This window comes from Corvus hawaiiensis, chromosome 3, assembly GCF_020740725.1.
Source record: "Corvus hawaiiensis isolate bCorHaw1 chromosome 3, bCorHaw1.pri.cur, whole genome shotgun sequence".
NCBI lineage: Eukaryota > Metazoa > Chordata > Aves > Passeriformes > Corvidae > Corvus > Corvus hawaiiensis.
This window is the reverse complement of record NC_063215.1, coordinates 107,387,236-107,410,924: the sequence shown is the minus strand read 5'-3', so window position 1 is coordinate 107,410,924 and position 23,689 is coordinate 107,387,236. Positions and strand designations below refer to the sequence as shown.

The window sequence follows — 23,689 nt, the reverse complement described above, 5'->3', positions numbered from 1 at the left end:
CTCTTTGCAGGCTTCCTTGCTGTGTTCCAGTGGTGGGGATATGAAGAAGGGATCATTGGGACCACCTTTGATCCCCCCAATACGCAAGGCAGTGAGTCCCCCTGTGAGCAGTGCAGCAGCGTCTGTCCCAAGCTCTCCGCAGCTGGATTTCCAGGAGTCCCAGGAGATGAGGTAAGCCAAGGTGTCTGCTGCTCCAGTGTGCTGTTCCCCTCACGCTTCCCATCTCATGAGGTTATTTTCCACAGTCATCTCTCCCTTGTATTTAGGCAAACCTCAGTGTATTCCCCATTTTGCCCATCTATGGTGATCCAGCACAATGGCAAAGCCAACACCATATGCCCTAAGAGCAGAGGTGGTTGTGGGGAAGAGGAGGCAGGGCTTAAGAGCACCTCAGAACAGGTCCTCTGCTGGACTTGGCTACTGATTCCCTCTGTGGTGTTTGTGCTGTCATTTGGGAACTGTATTGCATGGATCTGGATACTGTGGTTCTTTGAATACTGTGATCCTTGCCTGTCAACTTCTGCAGCCATGAGGATATGTCAGGGCAAATATTGGCTACTGAGGAGGTGTCTGCAAATTCAGGTGCTGCTCCTGTAAATGTCAGGTATGACTTCTCTGTGCCTGGGCCTCCACCGTGAAACCAGAGCCCAGATAAAACTTGGGGTACAGATGTATCATCTGATCGATGTTTAGTATTTCGATCTGGGCTTAAGATCAAAGAGGGCAAGGTGCTAGAGAAGAGTTATAGGACTGTACCTGATGCAAAGACATTGGCTTGGATAAATGTGTGAGAAAATGTAGCTGTCAAGCTTATCCTAGTGACAAGGATAAAGCAGGAGTCCCAGAAGTATCATTCCAATTGAAAAGCGTCCGTAGGGCTTTTAAAGTGCAATCGGAATATCCTTACCTAGCAGCTGAGTTGGAAAAGGCCTTTTTGTCCTTGAAAGAGCAAGGAGGTGTACTGTCATTCTCAGGAGAGAGCAGTGCTATGGCCCCATGTAGCCCGAGACTGTCACCAGTGTAAGGCATGAGCAGGCAAAGTCAAGCTTGGGCAGGAGAACAAAAGTAGCTGCCCTCCATACAGACTTGTGTCTCAGCTCAGCAGCTCTTGCTGCTTCACAGAGGCTGTAGGAGCCACTTGGCTCCAAAAGGAGAGAACTGGGCAGGTCTGATGCAAGTTGAAGAATGACTGCTGTGTTTCAGCCGGCGCTTGGCAAGCTCTGTGGGACTCCAGCACCTGAAAGCTTAAGGACAATTCCTCAGCTTTGCATCGTGTTGGGTTTATGTGTTGCATTTCCTCCTTCATCAGGGGGACCATGCTAAGAAGGTTTGCCTCCTTTGATGCTACACACATTCCATGCCCTTCTCTTTCTACCTCCTCATATGTTCTTTTGTCCTCCATTTTCTCAAGGCCAAGATCCAGCGGAAGAAGCAAAGAGATGAACTCTGAACATGCAGGTAGGTACAGGGCATGTCTGTCCTAAAATGACCATTGGAATGCTGACCCAGGGGTGGCATTGTGGCAGTTTGGTTGAAAACCATCCTGGTTTAAATGTCTTCAAATTCCTTTCAATTCCCTGATGGGCTCAGTGGATTCTCCCAGAGCCTGGTCACTGGGAGTGTGCTCCGGTGGTGCAGTGAAAATTACTCCGGGAGCTGCACTGGTACCTTGGGGCTCGGGAAATGCGCCACAGGAAAAGAAAACATTCCTCTCCATCCTGCACATGCCTTTCATCTCCCTGCACCCTTTCTAAGGTCATAATTAGTAGAGAAAAAAAGACATTTAGCATGAAAGGAGAAATGCTCCCACTCCTTCCTCCTGCCTTTGAAGGAAGAAGGAGAACACCTTCCCTTGGGGCAGTTTCTGCGCTGAACCCTTTGAGATCTGAAGGAGATTCATGGACATTGCCTGGTTTTGCATGGGGAGAAATAGGGAAACCTCCTTAGACAGAAAGTCCTTGTGAATGTTCCAGTTAAGGGGAAGGAGACTTCCAAATGGATGCAGCCTATGCAGGATCAGAGTTTGTCATCCTCTGACAGCACAAGCCTAAAGCCACCTATGGCAGGTTCACGATGGCAAATCTCTTCCCCGACTCTCTCTGCCCGTGTCAGTATTGCAGGCTGAGGCTGGGGGAGGAGATGCCTTCTGCCTTGTCCCCCCTCCCTGCCTTGCCTGATCCCTGACAAGAAGAGTTGTGCCAGACCAAATGAGGTGTCTGGTGCATGTGTGTCAGTCCCTGCTTTCAAGTTCAAAGCCTCAATGCCAGGGTTGTTGTTCCTTTGCCATCTCTGGGCATGGAATGATAGGAGAGATGAGATTTGAAGAAACAATTTTGCTGATGCAGAAAAACGATTTATCATTGATGGAGGCCTGTACAGAATGATTAGTTCTCTGAGTTTCAAAAGCTCCATTGGAGAGCATTTCAGATTAACCTGCACCATGCCGTTTCCATTAAGAAAATTTTGAATTGTCAGGATTAGCGAAGATCAGAAATGTTTTGAGGCAGGTCATGTTTATGTTGGGTTTGGGTGTCTCTGCAGGAAGGAAAGCAGGGAATAAACTCCTGGAGCAACAAAGCAGAGAAAGCTGGGGCGTTTGCATGAACAATGTGTTCCCTACAGATATGGGCTGCTTGAATAGTGGGGACATGTAATGGGGATTGCAAATCTTCTTTTGCTTCTAACACGTGGTGCCATTGTTTGTGTCCCAGCACTGCCTTTGTTGTAAAGAGAAATAAAAACCACCAAGAAAACCCAACCAAGAACTGAGGGGGAGTTACAGAAACAAAGGCCTTGAAAACTGGCTTGGGAAAGCAATTAATTCCTAGGTGGAATTGTCAAATTCTAGAGACCCCTGTGGGTTGCCAACTGTTTGGAAGGAAAGGGATCCCCAAGTAGTGGATGAGCCATGAGCAGCACAGAAGCAAAGTAGTGGAATCTCTCTCTCCCTTCCTGCCAGCTCCATACAGTTCAGAGCAATTATAGTGATGCTAGTTTCATGAAAAATAAAAACAAAGTGATCTTCTCAATAATAAATAACCCCTCGAGTGCCTCACCCATTAGTTGTGGTGATTGTAAAGGTGGGAGTTCAACTAACTCACTTCTTCCCTTGTACCTGATCTACAGCTTCTTCTGAGTCTACAACAAAAACCCAGAGGAAGAAGGGAAAGAGTTCATGGTGTGTGATAGGACCTGGGATGCCTCTGTTCCCAAGGGAACTGGCTGAACTTTTTGGCTTGGAGACGGATGCGCGGAAGCCCGGCCTTGGCAGTGCAGGTCTCCGCTCGCAGCCTGCTCAGGGGGCCTTGGCCCAGGAGCCCCGGCAGGGGCAGCTGAGCAGCGCTGCCCCCGGGGTCACTGCCAGGGAGCACAAGGTGAAGGCTGAGCATGGCTCAGCCTCACAAAGAGGTAAGGCGGGAGCTGGGCCGCTCTCTGGCGGGAGGAAGGCTCTGGTGCCAGCCTAGAGAGCCTGGGCACATTGCCAGGGAACAGTTCTGCCCTGCATGTGCCCCCTGCACTGAGCTGTGCTGCTCCCAGTGCCCCGTGGAGCTGTAGGGCTGCTCAGCTGTGGGGCCGGGAGAGGAGCAGGAGGGTGCGTGTGCAGCTGAGCCATTCCTGGAAAGCACAGGCCTCTGGGCTCCCTGCTGTCCCAGGGCAGCCCAGAGGCCAGGCTGTTCCTGTGCTGGCTCTGTGCAAGTGGGTCAGGGTGTCTCCCTGGCCTGCCTCAAGTGGCTGCTGGCAGGAGAGTGTTTCCCTGTGCAGCTCTTTAGAAGTTTCCAGGGAATCTCTCACATGAAATACTGTAGCTTCCGTTGCTTTATGTTGGCATTGTGGCCTCTGTTATATTTTGTGTCTCCACTTTGCACTTGGGACTGACTGCACTGGTCCCAAGGAGGTTACCCTGGAGTCAGTAGTTTCCCTGTCAACTTCTCAGATGCTCTTACCTTCCAAGGCCTTGCCCCCAATCCAGAAGAGCCCTCCTTCCTCAAAGCCCACATCTAACTCTTTTTTATTATTAAGCTGACCATTTTGCAGGGCAAAAAATCCGGATTTAAGACATTGGTTTTCTGCTACTTTGTTGCCACGTGTTTTAATCCTCTGTGAAGCCATGTAAAGAGTGATTCATCCTCTGAGTTTTAACGGCTCTGTTGGAGAGTGTTTCAGAATGAGCTACATTGTTCCACTTCCATTAGGAAAATCAGCCTTTAGTCAGACTGGCCTGAAAGTGGCCCAATCTCACACAGTTTAGAATGAAAATCCTCGGGGAAAGCAAATTATCCAATTTCAAGAACACAATTCACGTTTTGCTAACACTCCTGCAATCCTAAGCTTTTCTTTTCATGTCCTCTAAAATATTGCCACAAAGAGAAGAAAATATTGATCTAAATGCTTACGGGTATTAGAACCCGGGAGTTCTTTTAGGAACCAGGGAGAAGATGTTTACTAAAATCAGCACGAATTAGGGCAGATAAGAATCTCTGTCAAGAGCAAGCTCCGTCTCTGCCCTTCTCTATCAAATGCAGCAGCTCTCCAGCATCCAGGGCTGAGGCCTCCATCATGCAGGAGGTTTCATTCTGCTGGCCACAGAGCAATGTCATGTCTGCTGCCAGTGCACTGTGGCAGTAGCCCATCCATTGGGAGAGGTTCTAGGCATATGTAGCTTGCTGCTCTCAGACACAATCTCTGGGTCTTATCAGAGCTCTGCAATCTGGAAGCTGTCTTGCCTGTTGCCCAGCAAGGCGCTGTTGGGGGCTTGAAGTGTGCCAGAGATTTACAGGAACCTTTGCTTCCATTAACAGGCCTCCCAGTGAGCCAGGCCAAGGAGACGGATCACCCCACCAGTGCTGGCCTTACGAGTGCCGAAGCCCTGAAGGATGGCTTTGGAAAGGTGAGGGATAAGGACAGGGATGAGCAGACTTCCTTTCCAGTGACTGTTTAGTGCTAGGCCCAAACTGTCCCTGAAAATCATAATCTTCCACTCTTGGGGGGTGGGGATTCTCTTGGGAGTATATTTGACAGCTACAGAGCAATTGCTTGGCTATTTCCAGTGGTGGCAAGGTCACTGGTTTGGAGATGGTGCTAAGGTCATGCCGGAAGCATTCTTTATGTGCAAAGGCCCTTTTAGAGAAGTTCTGAATGGCAGAGCAAGCTACACATCAGTGAATGTGGGCAAAGTGCATCCTGGGAAGCACAGAAGCAAGGATTCTAATGCTGTGTGTAAGCAAGGGTGCAAAATAAAATGGGAGAGTTTGATTTTTCCTGGTTACCTTTCTTGCTGTATCTCACAGCCCTCTCATTCTCAATTTTTCCATGCATTACCATCAATGTTTCTGCAACTTGTTTTCATGTGACTCCTCTTTTTGGCCTCACGGTCTCCGAGAGCAGCTGAGTCCTTCAGTAGCCAGAAGTGAGAAACAGCTGCAATTCCTGGCCATGAGTGTTAAGCAACAGCTACTTACCCCTCCTTGCTGCGTATTGCACATGGTTTTTATTCTCCTGCCATGGCCTGTAGGAAGGGAACTGCCTGCTCACTGATCACGTAGGCTCTTCATCTGTCTTGGAGCACTCCTGTGATTTTCTTGCTTCAAGCAGGGCCTCCTGACACAGGCTGAGAAACAGTACCTTGGAGCAGTGGGAGGTTATGGCAATAAAGTGTTCCACCTCACTATGTGTAATTGCCAAGGTGAGGACAGGAGACATTCTTCAGAAACCATTGGAATGTACATGGAGCTGCATCAAGGACTGTGGAAATCTATGGACTCTGTGCTCCTGATGAGATGTTGTGTCTGGTTTGTGTGTCTCTGCTTACAGTCTGTGATGCATTCCCATTGCATGTAGGTCCGTGCTGCATTGGGCAAGTTGGCTCAAAGGAACTTAGAGCGGATGCCAATGGAGCTTTTGGAGAAAGAGATCAAGACAGAGAGAGAAAAGGAAACGTCCTTGCAGCTGCCTCCACAGACAGTTGACCCCGAGGATGCAGCTGCGGCAAGTAAGTGGTTGCTACACCTGTGGTCCTTTCTGATCACTTGCTTGCCCTCTGCACAGTGTTGCCCTCAGACTGGGGGGCTGTTACATTTGCATCTGAGTGGGAGTTTGCATAGGATGTATTTCCGGTCCCCAAAGAAAAATGGAGAGGCATGAAGTGTCTTGCCCATGGCCTCACTGAGTCCGTAACAGAATATCAGCTTCCCACCTTCCCCTCTGAAGTCCTTCAGAGTGTAAAATTCTGTCTTGCAAAGTACACTGAGGCTTCAGACTCTCTCCTGGATAGCAGCCTCCAGGAAAAGTGGGTCCAAAAGAATGCTTTTCAACCAAGGTGCAACCTGGAAGAAACAAAATTCAACTCCTTCTAATGAAAACCCCAGAGACCCTTCTCCCACCACTCCCTGCTGAGGAGCTGGTGCTGTAGAGCTGTGCTGAAGCCCCGAGCCAGTGCTTCTGTTGTAGCCCCAGGAGCAAGCAGCGTTGCCGACTGAATCCGGGCTGAGGGGCTCTGACTGCAGTGCTGTGTGCGCTGCCCCAGGGCAGCAGCAGGGACCTCAGGAGGCAGCACTCAGCCCGAGGGCATCACGCAAGGTTATCTGCGCTTTCTTTTGGTAACTTCCCCAGCCAGCCTCTGAAACAGGAAAACAAAAGCAAAGCAATACTGGGGTTTCCTTGTTTCTTCGGGGAAGCATCACTGCAATTTGGTTTTAAACCAGAAGAGGGTAGATTTTGATTAGATATTAGGAAGAATTTCTTTATAATGAAGGGGATGAAACACTGGAAGAGTTTGCCCTGAGAAGCTGTTGTTGATCGATCCTTGAAGGTGTTCAAGGCCATGTTAGATGGGGCCCTGAGGAAGCTGCTCGTGCTGAAGATGTCCCTGCTCATGGGGGCTGGACTAGATGGTGGTTAAAGGTGCCTTCCCACATAAACTCTTCTAGGATTCTGTGATCACTTTCCCATGGTTCTGTGCCACTGTTATACTTGAAGTTCTTTGGGATAACAAAGAGATGTTACCCAGCTCCAGCAAGTTTTCTGGGCCTTTCCATTGTCACCCTCCACTTCCAAGCTCCTCTTTGGTCCCTGCAGGCTTTAGCCTACTGCCTGTCAATGGCACAGCTTCCAGTGTGCAGAGGAAACACCCTGGTAGTGCCTTGAAGAAGAAGGTCTTGAGGAAGCAGGACAACGTGCCCTTACTGTCCAAGAAGCCCATCATCCATGGAGACGGCAGCTTCCCACGCAGCTCCTCAGGTAAGCCTGCTCCACAGCAGCTTTTTCCTGCACCGGTTTTCCTTGCACAAGGAGCACAAACTGCCTCCTGATTCAGCCACCACAGCTGGGATCTTGGGTTCATAGCCTGTGCTGAGAATGAACAGCAAATCTACTCTTGAGTTACTCCAGCTCGGCAGAACTGGAGCAGTTGGTTCTTATTGATCCATTGGAAAGCTGAGCTGCATAAAGTAGTGGTAAAGACCTAAGCTCTGGCTTTTGCCCATCCTGATAGAGCAAACTACAGCACTGGTGCCAGGAGGCAGCTGTAACTGCAGGGATGAGCTCGGGGCAGTCTGGCAGGGTGTGCTCACTGTGCACCTACGAGTACCACCACGATCAATTGTCCACTCTCCATCTTGGCCCTCTGCCTGTGCTGCTGTCTGCCTCTGCAGCCAGCTTTCCTGCTCTCCCAGCAAGGGTTGTCTCTGCATGGCAGTCAGCCACTTGGTGCAGCCGTGCTGCTGCTCCCAGAAGTGCCCAATGGCTTCTCGCCGCTGCCATCCCACGGCCTGCAATGCCAAGAGGGAACAAGCAGCGCCTCCTGTGTCACCCCACCCAAATACAGCGGCCTGTGTAGCAGGTGACAGCCAGGAGGGGCTGCCTGGTGCTCCCAGGCTGTTTGCTGCCTGCAGTGAATACACAGCACATAGTCCCTTGTGGCTCTTGCCTCTCCTGTGAGGGCAGCCTGCCTGTGCTATGATCCTGAGTAGGGTGAGAGAAGAAGAAGGGAGCTAGGAATGATACTTTGAGTGCTCTTTTCTAGTCATGCTACTTCCATGCTCACAATTGACCAGAACTAGCCTGACGTGGCTCCCCATTCCTATTGAATATAGATGTGTACATCCACATCCTTCTGCAGTGACACCACTGATGGCAGTGACAGGGGTACATCAGTGACAGCCAGATAGCTCCCATCTGAATATTCTAGATTCTGTGCAATATTTAAACTCCATCATTTGAGACAGCTCAGATGTTTCCTTGTACACATTAGAAAACGACCTGTTGAGTGCATGACATGAAATTGATGATCAACAGTCCTTTGGATGACAAGTGGGTTTCTTAAGAAATGCATTTATCATCTGAATTTTCTCATACCTTGTAAACTGACTATCAAGAGATTGTGTCTGCCAACAATTTGCATCTGTATTTACGTATTCTTATCATCAATTTGCATTTGGAAGGCTTTTTTATCAACCATCTGGGCTAGAGATTCCATTTTTCCACAAGAGAAAGCTTAGGCTTGCACAGTGTGCACACAAGTCCATTTGAGGACAAACAAATTTCACCTCAGCATCTTTCAAATACAGCCAGTGTGTACTTTATTGAAATAGTAAAGATTCATGATGCTTAGAAAGAACAAAATCCATGAACTACTCCCTTCCCAAGAGCAGGCTGAAATGTAAGTGCACTCAGCTGCCCTCTGTCTAGAATATTTGAAGCCAATGGGAACAGAGGCGCTGTGAGGTGTGAAGGGTCAGGTATCGCTGTTCCCTGGTAGCTGCTCTGAGGGGATTCAGCCGGGCCCAGCAGGACTCGCTTGTTCAGGCTCGGCTTGGTGCTGTCACGAGGCAGCTGCAGGTCTTTCCTCAGGGAGTTGCAGAGTGCCTCTGTCCTCAGGGCTCGGGGAAATCAGGGCGCTGAGACAGGAGAGGCAGCTGAGAGGTCCCTCGTGGGGAGCAAGTCCTGCTGGTGGGCACTGTCTCACAGGGAGTGGGAGCTCTGCGGCCTCAGGAACGTGCCACTGGCTGTGGTACCTGTGGCACTTGGGAGCTGGCGCTGTGTGGGCAATTGTCAGGTTGAGCCAAGGAGCTGTGCCCAGCTGGGGGGGCTGGGAGAAAGCAAGGAGCCAGAGAGCAGGGAATTCTCTGAGCCAGTGCCAGTTTGTACCTCATGGAAGCCTGGCTGGGAGATGGGGCTGCAGGCCGCTCCATGGCGGGGTGCCTTGCCCGGGGCTGCAGCGCTCATGGCTGACCCTCTCCTTACAGTGACCCCGCAGACGGCCACTGGTGCCGAGCGCCGAGAGGAGCCGCTCCGTGGGAAGGGGCAGAAGGACGGAGCCTCTTTGGAGCCACAGCAGTCCTTGCTTGAGGCACTCTCCTTGCTCAGCAGCGATGACTGGTAAGAAAGGCCCCGTTCACTCTGTCTCCCTCTTAGCGTTAAGGTAGGTTAGGAGAGCATCTTGCTAGTGCCTCTGAGCCCCAACAGCACAGAGAGCCGAGGGGCACCAGTGAAACCACTCCAGAGCAGAGAGAGGATAAAGATTTGAGAGCAGCCTTTTCTTGGCCTTGGTCTGCAGCAGTGCTCCAGCTGCAGCAGGTCCGTGCTGTTTCCTCGCTTTGCCTGCTGCTCTGTGGAGCTGCAAAGGAAATCTTGAGGGAAGAGAGAAAGCTGTGGGACAAGATGATTTGCTGGCTGAAGCCAGAAGCAGGATGGCAGCAGTTTGGAGTGTAGAGATTTGGGTGCCTCGGGGCCCAGTGGGACTGAGTAAGATTTGTCTCTGGCCCCACTGCTGGCAGCAGATGCAGGAGTCAGGGTCTGCCTGTGACCTTCCGCATGTGAGTCCCAGGAGCAGCTACAGGGAGTTCTTCTTTCTGAGAAATGCACTGAGTTGTGCTATAGAGTCACTCAGCCTGTCATTAGTCCTGAGGGGCTCGTGGCAGAAGAGAAGGAAAAAGAAATAAAATCCTCTAGGAATCTTGCACTTTTGCAAGTCAACTGTTTCCTTCTCACTGCTTCATATGGGCCTGAGATGTTTTGTCAATACTCACAATGTGTCCCAAACTTAGACACAGACAGAAGGAGGCCTGTAGAGGCCCAGAGGTGATAACCCCACAAATGTTAGGTGATATTGGTTGTCTTTTTGATGTCTGGGTTATCATCTACTCACTGCTTCATTCACCCTGGGATAAGGACTCCATTCACCCTGGGATAAGCATGAAAAATCTGCTGCAATGCATCTCCTTGTGCAGTCGCCTTTGCTCTGCCCTGTCTCTTCTGCTTTCTCTTCCCCATTTCTGTTTGGTGCCCTGTGAGGTGCAGAGAGCTTCTGCAGCTGTGGGGGGGTCCGGGTGACACTCAGGGATGCCCGTGGCATCGGCCGCCAGCCCTGCGCTGCAGCCCCGATGCATCACGCGCCTTCCTGTAGCTCAGGTCCTGCCCAAAGCAAGTGCTGAGAGAGGGAGTTGTTTGCACCTTGTAAATAACATGTTGCTGCTGTTTTAGGTAGGGGCTTTTGGGAAAAGCTAGACTTTCAGCTGTTCTTGCCCTGGTGTGGAATCTTCTGGGGCATCCTGCTGCTTTCCTGGAGAATGTGTGAGGTGGAGTGGAGTGGGTGACAGACAGGCCTAGATTGCAGAGTGGAAACTCAGCTACAGAGTGCCAGTGCAGACTCTCACTGCTGAACTGCCTGCTGGAGCTGGCAAAGAAGGAAAATGCCCCAGACGCAGCCCAATGGGACTGTGTCTCAGGGACAGGTACAGGGAGGTGACAAGAAACAGCAGCATGGCACGGTCTCACAGCCTCCAGGAAGCACTGACATAGGGACTTCATGTGCCAGAGACTTCAGAAAGGCTGTCTTGTTAAACGGCCACAAATGAAGACTCTGAAAGCCCTCTATTTGCTTCTTGGATTTGTGTATGCTTTTGACAGCCACAGCAACCTGTGGCAGCGAGTTCCACGATTTCATCAAGTACTGCTTGAAAAGCACCTCCCTTTGTTTGACTGAGCCGCCAGCCTGGTAAATTCAGAGGGTGCTGCCTAGTTCTTGGGTGGAGAGAAAGTCAATCTTTTTGGTACTTGCCTTTCAGGGAGCTGAAGGAGAAGGGACTCTTCAGCATCAAACACCTGGCTGAGTCCCACTCAGAAGTCCTTCTTTGTAGACTTCGTGAGGTTTGCTTGGCACTTACCAACGAGGTAAGAACATTGTTCTGAATCGTCCTCCGTGCTTCTTACACGGTGTGTAGAGTAGATATGTGCTTGTTCACCTCCCTGTGTGCTCAGGGACTGCCTTCATTTCTGTTTCTAGACCTTATCTTTCTCATGTCTGTCAGCTCTCTATAGGATCTGTGTGCACATGTAGCTCTATTTACTGGTAGGTCGGGCATCTGACACTCTCCTCTTGGAGCGAGCTGCCATTACAATGCAACGTGCAAATGCAGAAGCGGAGACACTAATTATGTTATTTGCTGCAGTCCAAATCTCTGCCCAAGCTGTAATTCAACACTGCCAATTAGTCTGTAGACTTGAGCCTGTGTTTTCTGTTTCCTGGCTGAGGGCTTCAACTGCTGCTGTTGCTTTTTCAAACAGGAGCAAATGACTCTTTTGTCTTTATGACTTGTGCCTTTATGGCTTGAGAGCAGCCCTTGCTTTAATTTGTTTCTTTGTTTTTTGAATAAAAGGGCCTAAAACCAAAGCAGTGGACATTCCAGAAGAATTAAGTAGAACACTTTAAGTGAAATAATATGTTTTAGGCCTGCAGGAAGCAGGCCTGAGGCCTAGCACAAGTAGGTGCCAGAGTTAAGTGCCTTTCTGTGCTTGCGCTCTTCTGCTCTGCCTGTGCTTTTGTGTTCCCCTGGACACAGCGGGAAGTGTTGTCATTTCCTGGGACTTTTGTCTAAGGCAACTGGTTTTCTTTTCAAGGTGATTCTTATGTTTCCCCGCATGACTTCCCCAGGTGACCAACCTTCGCTCAAAGGTGTCTTACTCTGCAATCGTCACTCTTGGAGAGCTCTTTGTGACCTTGCAGAAGGACATGGACTCGGAGGTGGATGAGGTTGCTCGGGTCCTTCTCCAGATGGTGTGGAACTCCCCAGAGTTTGTTCAGAAAGCAGCCAGTCACACCCTGGGAGTCATGGTGGAGCATGTGACTCCTGCACGAGCAATGACTGCTCTCATGGACAGTGGAGTCCAGTAGGTTCTTCTTCTCTTAGTGATATTCTTCACCTTCTATTGTGTGGGGGGGAGAAGGGCTGAGAGAGAGAATGGGAACGGTGGGAGGGAAGGGTCCTGTATCTTGCATCTTCTGTGAACTCAGTGACTTGATTCTCCAATCAACCTCACTTCTTTCCTCTTGTCACCTATTTCTGCCCTCGTGCAGCCCTTTAGTTGACAGAATCACAGAGCTGTAGAATATGCTGAGTTGGAAGGGGCCCATCAGGCTCATCGAGTCCAGCTCCTGCCCTTGCACAGAACAAACACACCAAGGGTCACACCATGTGCCTGAGAGCGTTGTCCAAAGGCTTCCTGAACTCTCTCAGGCTTGGTGCTGTGACCAGTACCCTGGGGAGCCTGTTCCAGTGCCCAGCCACCCTCTGGGTGAAAAACTTTTTCCTGATATCCAAGCTCAACCTCCCCTGACTCAGCTTGCTGCTGCTTCCTGGAGTTCTCCCAGTCTGTCCGAGTTGCCTAGATGTGGTGAATGGTGGGCAAGTGAAAGTGCCTGCAAAGGCTAAGGATAGAGCCCTGTGGTTTTGTGGGAAGAGGGACAATTGCAACTGCAGCTGTGAGCGCTCTTTGATATTTCACAGCCCTAACCACAGAGGCCTTGGGAAAAACCATGCATCCTCATTATGCCATTCACTTGAGAAGTAAGGAGGGTTCTTGCTGGGGCATGGAGCACATGGGGGAGAACGTGCTGGGTGTGGCACAGCCTGCACAGCAGGTGCAGCTCCTGCCAAGAGGAGTCTTGTAGGACTGTCCTGGCCTTAGAGGCCCACTTGCTATTCAAACTGATGTCTCATGTTAGCCTTGAGATGATGAATCACTGTACAGGCACCTTCACAGGCCGACTGCCATGGGACAGCTGAAGCAGGTGCTGCCTTAAGTTTTGGTGCTGGGCCTGATAGTCCCCAAGAGACACTGTCTAGAACAGGACAAGCTGGCTAAACTGACTGCCACCCTTTCCTCAGCTTTGGAAAAGGGGGAAACGTTCAGATGTATCTCTCGCCAAGCCTCACAGAAGAAACTGGCTGCATTGCAGAATATTCTGCAACTTCATGTCCCACAGCGTGTTTTCCCTGCATTTGTTTCTTTCCCAAGGTCTGCAGATTTGGGGTAAATGGGTGGAAATATCCTCAATCCTGCTGCAGCTGTCTGTGTAGTGGCTGGCCCCTGATGGGTCAGCCTGGGTTGTCTTTAATTTCCCTCTTTCTCAGAGTGAATTTGGGGAAAGACGTTGAGTATCAGATAGTGCAGGGAGACTGAATTCCTCACTCTTGCTTGCAGGCAGTCCTTCTGTAGAGTGCTAACTTTGTGTTTCTCTGCGGACAGAACCTTCTACAGGTGTCCCAAGTGTCAGGGAGAACCCAGGCCTCCTTCCCCCAGCAATGACAGGGAGCATGCTCTGGCCAAGGCCTGCGCTGTGTCCCTCTGCTCCCTGTGCCCCAGTGTCCGCTCTCTTCTTCCCAGGAGCCGCCACGTCCAGGTGCGGAAGTGCGCGGCCCAACTCCTCCTGTCCTTGATGGAGAAAACTGGAGTCACGAAGCTCGCAGGAACGCCCAGGGCTGAGAGGCTGGCGCACGCGGCAGGGACGCTTGCTCAGGACTGTCACGAGGACACAAGGTAATGATCTTCATTTCACCTCCTAAAACAGGAAAACTGTTGGGTGTCTGGCTGTAAAGGGCAAAACCACAAAAGAGTGGAAGCTAAAGGAAATATTAAGTTCCCTCACTGTGTGGATGAGGTTCACAGAGTCACGGAATACGCTGAATTGGAAGGGACCCATCAGTGTCATCGAGTCCAGCTCCTGCCTGTGTGCAGGGCCCCCCAAGAGTCACTCCATGTGCCCGAGAGCATTGTCCAAAGGCTTCTTGAGCTCTGTCAGGCTTGGTGCTGTGACCACTGCCCTGGCTTGTCTGGGGAAATGACTGTGCTGGGGAACCTGAGGTTGTCCCGCAAGAGGGAGCATTGCCAACTTCCTGGGACTTGAATGATTCTTTCCTGAGATCAAAAGAGCCATCAGATGAGCCAGTCAAACAGTTTTGCTTGGCCTTAGGTGCACAAGACAAAGCCAAAATGTTGGCTAATGTTCATCACTGAAGGATCCCATACATCTATTTCTCATTAACTTAAGACTTTCCTAGAAATATTCCAGGGGTCTTTAGCCAATGTATTCAGTCTTTCTAAACCTCTTCTGCAGATTTCTGTAATGCTCTTATCTGTGGCTGAATGACCTCCAAATTGCTTCCTGAAGAAAACTGTGGTTTCCTAGTGGCAAAATCAACCCAAACCACCCAAATCCCCTCACTTTGAGGATTCAATTCCCATTAATAGCTGCCAAGAACGCATGAGCAACTAGCTGTCCCTGTGCATACATATGGTATAGAATAATCAAAAGCAAGCATGAGGCATTTGGTCCTGGCTTCCCTGCCAGTTAAAGAAAGGCAAATTACTGTGCAATGGCAGCAAGACACTGCTAATAAGCTCTGACTCAAAGCAGAGGTGTTTTGCTTGTTCCCTGGGATCCTTCGATGCCACAGAAGCGCACCCACAGTTTCAGAGTGAGATTGTATTTTTCTGTTGCCCCACGTTCTCCTCTTGCCTCTTGTGTTCAGCTGACAGCACTGTGCAGTGACAAGTGGAGGTAAATCTCTCTCTTTGCTGAGTAGGTAATGCCTTCTCATGCAGGTATGGCAGCTGCTGAGTTTAAGGTATCAGCTTATTCTGTTAATGCTCCTCCTTTGTTTGTTCACCTTCTATTCTTTCTTTCCTTCTTTCTTTCTTTCTTTCTTTCTTGTTTTAGGCATTATGGACAGGAGATGGTGAAAATGATGCTGAATCACCAAAAATTTAAAAGGCTTTTGGAACAATCTCTTTCCACCCGTGACCTGGAAGATATTCTGACAAGAATGAAGAAGAAAGTAAGTGCTTGGTAGGAGAAATGTCTCCTTTGTGCAAGTATTGCCACTGCTGATATGAGATCAAACATACCTAATCTTATCTCATTCCTTTTCTGCCAAATCATTTTGCTCCTGGGAATGAACTGTTGATCCGTAGCCTGTTCATCTGCAGAGCACAAAGGAATTGATAATATTAGGGGAAAAGTGGGGTATTGGATATTTTGTATATTGGCCACAAACAGGGAAGGGAAAGAGGAGGAAATGTGTTTACATTTAAGCATAACCCCCCACCCCACTATCCCTACTCTGCCCCCAGTGACGCAATTAAGTGAGAACAGTGCTTCTGGAGATAACAGAGTCTTTGCAAAAGACACAGGAAGCAGTAGTGCCAAGAAAATTTCCAAATATTCAAAAGATGTCCCAGTCAATCCCAATTCCTACAATTACTATCTGTCTTCTGGGAATACTGCCCTGCTGTCATGCCCTGTGCAGCTGGAAGAAGCTTGGTGAATTCAGCAGCATCCAGAGGAAAATCATTTGTTTGCCTGGGTTATTTTTTTATTCTTTTTACCTACGTTATAGAAGGGAGTGTGCCTTTGTGCAGCAACAGGGAGAGTGAGTGTGGAACCAAATCAACTTCCAACACAATGGGCCAACCTCCAAAGAGTCCAAATTTTTCTGCAGCTTCCTTTAAGAGCATTAGTTCCCTACCAGTTTGCATTATTCCCATTTATGCTCAAGAGGAATGAATTGGGGATTTTAGACTGCTGCTCAGTATGGTAGCAGCCATAACCTGCCTTGGGCTATTGAAAACAAAGAGTTGGCATCACTGAACCTCTGGCCTGTTTCCTTCTGTAAGTTCGGAAAGGTTTGCCCAAGCCTTGGTAGCAGTGATCCTGGTTATAAGTTGTGTTTTAAACAGGTAATTTCCTATTTTACATTCTAAAGATCCATGGGGTTTCTTTATGCCTTTGTAGGGGATGGAAACGCAGAAGGATGAACACCCATCTGTCGAGAAGCCTGTGAAGAAGAGGAGCGATGGCTCGAAGAAGCCCCAGGCCACATTGCCTTCTAGTAAACGGTACTGAGCACTTTAGTTAGATGTGACAAAGCACGTGGCAAGCTTTACATGTCTCTTCCTCAGGAAAATCTTTCTGGTGGAGATGACCTGTGCCAGAGATTGTTTCCTTTCCCTACAAATGCTCTATCATAAAAAATGTCTCCTTCTGCATTACGCTGAACACAACTTCTCTGGAAGGGTTTCCACAAAAAATGGGCGACAAAAAGACACCCATTGGTTGCAGCTCAGAAGATCCAGTGCACTGGCAAGGACAGTGCTGTGGAGGCTGTGAGAGGGCCATGTCTCCGCTGCCTCACTTGGGACAAGTAAATTCAAGCAGGGTTTTTTTCCTCTGAGAGCAGTCTTTTTCAGATGGGTGTTTTGATGAGAAGTCCCAGTCTAGAAGCAAGATGCCGTTCCCCAAAATAGCACTTCCCATGCATGTGGTTTGGCCTTCCTGAGTCATGGTTTTCTTACCCTCAGACAGTACCAAGATGAGTAGTAAGTAGCAAGCCAGTTCCTGAGCAACTTTGGTCAACAGGTGTCTCAATGTGGACGTTTTGTCTTGACATTCCTGTCCTTCATACTGTTTGCTTGATGGACAGCATGTTTGGTTTATTTCCCCCTGTGCTGCAATCAGCATTTGAGACAGGAATTTGGTCCTTGCTGTCTCTTCCTGCCAGTGGGAGAGCTACTTGTACCTGTTGTCCTCTGATAACAGAGGGGATTTATTTAGCTCTGTCATGCTCAGCGCTGGCAGGAGAGTGACCACATGCCTCAGTAGCGTAGTCAGGATCTTCCCATGCTCAAGAGAGTTGTTCCCAGTGGGTTTGTTAAGCTGTGGATCTAGTCTCTAGGGAAGCAATCATGTGAGCGTAGTGCTGGGATGTCTGGCTTCTGTTTTTATCCCTGTTACGGATTTTCTGGATCCTTCAGATATGCCCCTATCCATCTGTTCAGATGCATCTGAGCTACTTTTCCAGATTGTCATGCCTGCTGTAGAGACACTTCTCCAGAGGGATGAGTTTCCTTATTATAAGACGCACACCTCCCTCATGATGAGGCATTTAAACATGGAAGTAGCGTCTCTCTTTCTTCACAAAGCAGTGCGACATGTGTACCTGGGAAGCCGTCTGGAGATAAGTGAGATGCATCTCATCCTTGGTTTTCCTGAGTAAGCACTGGTGAGAATGTTGCTTGCAGATTGTCTCCTGTAATGATTGTGTAGCGGGTTTGGTTTGTAACCAGGCAGAAACACCAATTTAGTGTAGTGGTTTGGTCCAAAATACTCATTACTATTTACCTTCTGTGAGATAAGAATTAGGAGAAACGCAAAGCAGTCACCAAACTTGAAAGAATAGAAAGAAGTTTATTAACAGACCTAAAAGAAGAAAAAAAAAGTCATACCACGCCTTCAGAACACTTCTCCTCCCCCCTGCCTTTCTCCCTTCTTGCAGTGATAATGTAAAAAGACAGCCCTTGAGATGTTCAGTCTGTTTACCACTTCCATAATAACCTTGTTCAGTCCATTTAGGAAGAGGAGTCTCTTGCCCATGCTATGAAAACATTATCGCAAGGAGCCAGCCACCCGGGTTGGTTCTCTGCTTGCATGTGAGTCCCTTCCCCCGTCTTGCAGCTTTTCCCACAACTGCTTTCGAGGGTCCACTCTTGAATTGCTGGGGTAAAATTTTAAGGTTGAGCCGTTCAGAAACAAAAGTTCTCTTCACCCATCTCTGGGAGTATTTCATTTCTAAGAATAGAGGCCCTTCTCCTTCCCTGGAAGCAAAGGGTCTTCCTCATCTTCCTCTTTAGAACTATCTCTGGGAGCATCTCTAGGACCTGAGGTTTTCTCCTTTTCCATTTGGAGCAAAAGTCCTCATCACTTCCATCTCTCCCTGTTCAAACTTCTCATGAAATTACAGCTGCGTCAGCATCTGCTTATCTCAGCGCAGGTGCTTTTGCTCACAAGTACAAGTTGAATGCTCCACCCCCCATGCCTTCATGAAATTACAGCAGGTACTCTGATCGATCATAGCTTCACAACAGAATTTCAGCTTTAAGCATCTCCTCTTTCACTTCCCTCCGGTTTTCAGCTCTTCATAGCACTAAAAGGGTTAATCTCACCTAGGCCTTGCAGCTGGAATGTGGCTTATCGCTGTTGGTCACATGACCTCTGCCAGACAGCCGTGCAGCTTTAGCTGAATCTTGGCAGCTCTGGAGAGGGGGAGCCGAGCCGCTCCGGCTGCCCACAGCCCTGCTGTGGGGGGGGTTCCGCGGGTGGAACAGGGCCCGTCGGCTCCAGGATGGCCGTGGCCCGACCCGGCCTGGCCTGAGCAGGGCCTGGGCCGGGCCCGCTGGCCCCCACACGGGGCCCGCAGCCACCTGTCCCAGCACCGGAAACAAGACAGAGAGAGTCTGCCTCGGGGTTTCCTGTTCTTAAGTGTGGATCACAGAGGCGGTCACAACTTTAAGTGGCTTAAAGAATTGTCCATATTCAAAGTGGCCAGCTGATAGGTTCTGTCAGGTCACAGAAGGAGCTGTAAGCACTCCTTTGCAAGAACATCACTTCCGGGACTATGCTTGCTAACCCATGACAGATTGTCATGAGGTCTCCCGTTGTTTTTCAGATCAGGATTTTCTAGCTTGAAATCACATCATTAGGAAACCTCCCCAAGATGTTCTGCTCACAATTAACTGAAGGTATGATCACCAACAGGTCCGCATTTGGTTTTATTCAACAGGGTGAAGTCTACCTCTGATGGACGCCTCCTACGCCGCCCAAAAGCCCAGGTCACGTTACCTCCGGCTGTGGAAGAAACGGAGTCGCTCCAGAAGCTGTACAATCTCCTGGAAGCCAAGGAGTTTAAGACACGGATGGAAGGAGTGGCACTCCTCCTAGACCTGTGCAAAAGCAGCCCCCAGCTCGTCTCCACTAACACTGTCCAAGTATGTAGGGTGTCTTCATTGTTCCTTTCCTTTAGCTCCTTTCCCAAGCCTGTAGCAGGCAAGTTAATTCAGTGTGTCTTGGCACTACATCCTGGCTGTGTGGGACAGGCTGGTGCCTCTTACCCTGAAATATTTAATTCAGGTCCACGCTTCAGGACAAGTTCTTTCGGTCCAGATGTATTTGTCTGGCAGGTGCCTATTGATGCTGTTCATCAGAGGAGGACAGAGTTTTCTGCTGGTGTAACTTCTGCTGTCTCCTACTCCCACTTGGGTTAAGTGAAGGGAATCCAGCCACTGAAAGCGTGGCAATTATTCTCCAGACAAAAAAATGGGTTTGGATGGGGAAGAGAAGTATCAGGCTGGGCAGGTTTAAACCAATTTTTTTTAAAAGGATACTTCTGTAAACTCCGACTTGTCTTGCACAGGCACAACTCTGGTTACTCGTTTCCATCGGCATCCCTAGTCCTCTTGGTAAAGACGGTGCTCACCCTTCTTGGGGGGGTCTTTTTTCTCTTTGGAAAAGGAGGGAAATGGCTAGGGACAGATCTCTTCCTTCTCCTCCCAGTAGCTGCTTTTTCCCTTTGTCCAGAAAATGGTGCCTGATAATGTGGCTGTCAAGGGACTGAACCTGCTCTAATGAGAGCGGTCCAGCACATTAAATTTCAGAAGTCTACCTGCTGGGTAGACAATTGGTCTGGATCCTGGAAGAGTTGATCAGAGCCCTGCACTTCTCCAGACACAGGTTCTGAGACAGATGGAACAAAACCTGGATCTCCTCCAGCCATAGTTTTGGCAAAATCGTAACTGCCCTCAGAACTTGAGACAACTGCGTAGAAAAAGGGGCATTGTAAATATCTGGTTGCATACTTCGAAAGCAAAGATACTGTTTTGCATCAATAAATGGGATGAATTTAATGACTGAAATGTGGAGAGAAACACCATAGGAACTATTCTGTCCCCACCCAAAGCTCTTCAAAATATATGAAAATCTTTCAACCAGCATGAGGTTGCGCAACCATTCCAGTGAGCGGCCCACAGGAAAACAGGGAAATTGTGCAAGCAAGTGCTGACCTGACAGGAAGGATCACTTTCATCTTTTACATTGCTGAGTGCTCACTTCTGCGTCCCTTCCTCAAACAAGGACATTTTAATCCAGCTTTCATGTTGTTTGTTCTCTTCACAGATTTTTGATTATTTTGTCCCGAGACTTGGTGATACGCACAAGAAAGTGAAGCAGAAGGCGCTGGACGTGCTGGCTGAAATCGTAGGCATCCTGAAAGATGGCTTAAACCCGGTGATCATCTGTCTGGTTGAAGGAATAACAAACAACCTAAACTCAAAGGACCCCGGGGTTTATGCCGCAGCTGTGAAAGCGCTGGAAGAATCCATGGCTCACTTAGGTAAGGCTGAGCCCTGGCATGGACTCTCCTCAAGTGTGTCTCTGCCTCTGCGAGTCAAGAGAACGCTGAGTGCCTTGACAGCTGTTGTTGTCTGTGGAAACCTCCAGCTGACATCCACCAGAAGCTGTGCAGGTGCAGTCCTTACGCACCAGTCCCCCACCAGGCTTGAATGTGCATCAGCATTTCCCAAAAGTCCCAGGAGCCCTTGGCTCTGTGCTGCTTGTCTGAAGAGGAAGTGCTGGACTACAGCTTTGCTGGAATTCAGGGCCAAAGGGATTTTTGGAGTTTGCCTGGGCCCCAGTTGACTTCCCAAACGAATAGCTTTGCTGTTGGCATGAAGGGACACCGGCACATCAGAACCTCTGCAGAGCAGCCTCCTGGAAGGCTCCACATCATAGGCATTAGCTTCATTAGGACAGCAGGATCAGTTCTTTACTGCATGCTTGCATGAAGATCATTTGGGACCTCCTTTTTGTATCTCATGCAGGAAAGGAGCTCTTAATAATACCCTGCTACTGAAACCCACACTGGGGTGTAGCTCTGTAGTGGTTCCCAATGAAGCAGATTGCCTGCTTTGTCACTGCCAGCCCTGGTGACCCTGTGAGGGACCAAACTTCATCCCACACACGTTCTGTCTCCAGGAAAAGCTTGCCTTGGCTTATTAGAGTGGCAGGACTCGAGGCTTGCAGGCCAATGCAGGCAACAGTAAATTCAAACATGACCCCCAAAACCGCGACAGATAGGCACAAGGAAAACCAAAATACATACGCCGGTCAAGTATTGGGAAATCAGTTCATTTTCCAGTCTCTCTGCCAAGATCTGATTTCACAGATGTTACAGAACCCCACAGGCTACTGAGGCACTGAGCACTAATAGCTCTTGTATGAGTAACTTGGAGTCTTGTCCCTAGATCCACACAGGTAACCTGACAATTTAAAAACAGCTTATCCTTCAGGTGGGAACGGAGGTGTGCATTTTGGAGCCTTCTCACCCTTTTCCATAGGGGAGGGAGAAGATCACCTCTGCAAAGCTCTGGGATGCAAAACCTTTTCACTGCTTACGTGTGATTGAAGTCTTGAGGTCCCTGATGTGAAATGTTTAACATAGCTCCTGGTACAGCAGACAACTTTGGATTTAAAAAGTGACAGGAGAGCTTTTCTTTTGGAATTTAAAATCCTCCCAGGTAGGCTGGAAGGAAAGAAGAAAAGGATTCAAAAATCGGCAGGAATTTCCTTTCTTTTACAAAATGTAGTTGCCCCTGCCCTTTCCCTCCCCACTGTCCTTTCTCTTATGACCTCAGAAGAGAGAGCAGAAATGTGTGTTTCCCTTGTAGATAAAGTATCCCTGATGAAAGAGTTCAGCCACCGCAGGAGTGAACTGAAGGGCCAAGCTCTGCTGGATGTCACGGAGCATCTCTCAGGCATGGCCTCCCCTTCTAAGGCAAGAGGTCTTCCGAGGCAGAATTTACAGGGAATGCCAGTGAATAGACACTAGAGTGGCTCCTCCAAATCAGGAGGTGCTGAGCTTGTCCCTCCTGCCCAATACCCATGGAAGGTGTATTGGGCAGGTTTTCCCTGGCTGCTGCAGAGGTGTGCAGCATCTGAGATGGGGGCGGCACTCGGCCTCGGGGCTGAGCTCTCACTGGGGCATCTCAGAAGCTGCCTCCAGGAAAGGGAGGGGCTAAAAATTCCCAAGCTGGCTCCTCTCTTGGAAGCTCAGGGACAGCTCTGATCCTTTAGGGAAAATGGTGGCAAATGCTGTTTCAGGGGATCGGTTTGTTTTGTCCTCACAGAATTCTTGCTTTGCTCTTGGAAAGTTTTGAGGCGGAAGCCTGCAGTGCCTGGGGGTCACAGCTTAGGTCCAAACTCAGCACACATGTTAGAGGCACGGATTTTGTGCAAGGCAGCCTTTGGGGGCAGAGGGGCAGAAGCAGAGTGCTGAGGCTCCCTGCCTGTGCTGTGGAAGTGCCATTGGACTGAGCATTTCAGGGTGTGCAGTCAGGGTCTTCCTATGTCAGCGCTGCCCAAAATGCTCCAAATGCAGCTGATAATTGATTGCTCAGAGGAGCTTGCTATGTCAGCAATAGCCAAGGGATGGAAAAATGATAACCTCAATATATACTAGAGAAGACAGTGTATAGCCTTGCTTTATTTATAGCCTTGCTTTAGCGGGGTCTAAATCCACTGCTAATTAAGCCAGGTCACAAAAACGGAGTCATCCTTTTTATTAGAAATCTCTCAATTTCCTCTCTAAAGTGCCTTTCAAACCTTCAGCAGTGGGTTTAGACAACTTCTAAATGGAAATAAACAGCAATTTGACATTTTGGTCATTCATCATGCCAGAAACAGATTGTGGAATGATTTAGTAAAGCTGTGAAGTCTGCCACAGGTACAAGGCTCGGATCTGGAGAAATTAGTCCTGAGGGCTTGGTGGTTCTGTTTTGGGGATGTTCAGCTGCTTTGCCCATTTCTGGATCATGGGGCTCTCACTGTTATTTCACTGATCTTAGCCAGACAGACTCCCAAAATCACAACTAGAGGTAGATCCTTGTTTGCATTAAGGCTGGTGGTTAAGAAGTTTGCGTCTCTCTTCCGGCAGCGCTTGTGGCATGGGTTTATCCCAGGAGCCCCGAAGTCGTCCAGCGCTACGCCCTGCCCGTGCTCTGGTCCTTCCTGGGGAACAAGGCGCTGCCTGTCCAAAGCGCCAATGTCCGCACTGTGGTCACCAAGCTTGCCTGCGCCCTCTACAAGGTGATGGGCGCCAAGCTGAGGAAGCATGCTGCCAGCCAGCCTCCGCATGTGCGGGAAAACCTCTCCGACATTTTGGGCTGGTGAAGGCTCGATGACCTGCAGGAAGATGACAAAGTGCTGAGTTGGACACCTCCGGACGTGACTTCTTAGCTGTGCCAAAAAGGACAGAATGCAAAGGAAGGGTGTGCACCTGCCCCCGCTCTCTCCACCCCCCTTCCTAGTCGTGGCATGGGGTGCCTGAAGCAACTTCCAATTGAGGACAAGGTGAAGGCTGAGCATGGCTCAGCCTCACAAAGAGGTAAGGCGGGAGCTGGGCCGCTCTCTGGCGGGAGGAAGGCTCTTGTGCCAGCCTAGAGAGCCTGGGCACATTGCCAGGGAACAGTTCTGCCCTGCATGTGCCCCCTGCACTGAGCTGTGCTGCTCCCAGTGCCCCGTGGAGCT

The 23,689-nt window shown here is 49.4% G+C and overlaps 1 protein-coding gene and 3 long non-coding RNA genes across 4 annotated transcripts; all 4 read left to right on the top strand.

Annotated features, from left to right (window-relative positions):
* Window positions 1-3,377: 3,377 nt before the first annotated feature.
* On the top strand, window positions 3,378-5,961 carry LOC125323894. The gene is made up of 3 exons (XR_007202680.1): window positions 3,378-3,408; window positions 4,800-4,888; window positions 5,839-5,961. It is a non-coding gene; the product is annotated as an uncharacterized LOC125323894 (long non-coding RNA).
* Window positions 5,962-9,344: 3,383 nt separating this feature from the next.
* Window positions 9,345-11,970, top strand: LOC125323908. Its single transcript, XR_007202694.1, has 3 exons — window positions 9,345-9,375; window positions 11,064-11,169; window positions 11,930-11,970. It is a non-coding gene; the product is annotated as an uncharacterized LOC125323908 (long non-coding RNA).
* A 153-nt stretch (window positions 11,971-12,123) lies between these two features.
* On the top strand, window positions 12,124-15,036 carry LOC125323904. The gene is made up of 3 exons (XR_007202690.1): window positions 12,124-12,165; window positions 13,663-13,815; window positions 14,996-15,036. It is a non-coding gene; the product is annotated as an uncharacterized LOC125323904 (long non-coding RNA).
* Window positions 15,037-15,081: 45 nt separating this feature from the next.
* On the top strand, window positions 15,082-23,332 carry LOC125322371 (TOG array regulator of axonemal microtubules protein 2-like). Its single transcript, XM_048296025.1, has 5 exons — window positions 15,082-15,113; window positions 16,070-16,173; window positions 18,894-19,098; window positions 20,282-20,498; window positions 23,097-23,332. Exons 1-5 carry the CDS (start codon window positions 15,102-15,104, stop codon window positions 23,330-23,332), a joined length of 774 nt encoding a protein of 257 aa, XP_048151982.1. The 5' UTR covers window positions 15,082-15,101.
* The last annotated feature ends 357 nt before the right edge of the window (window positions 23,333-23,689 follow it).

Excerpts from the sequence above, each read along its gene's own strand:
- LOC125322371 (XM_048296025.1), top strand. Across the intron at positions 19,099-20,281 it reads TCTCCACTAACACTGTCCAA|ATTTTTGATTATTTTGTCCC; the intron begins GTATGTAGGGTG and ends TTCTCTTCACAG. Across the intron at positions 20,499-23,096 it reads AGAATCCATGGCTCACTTAG|CGCTTGTGGCATGGGTTTAT; the intron begins GTAAGGCTGAGC and ends CTCTTCCGGCAG.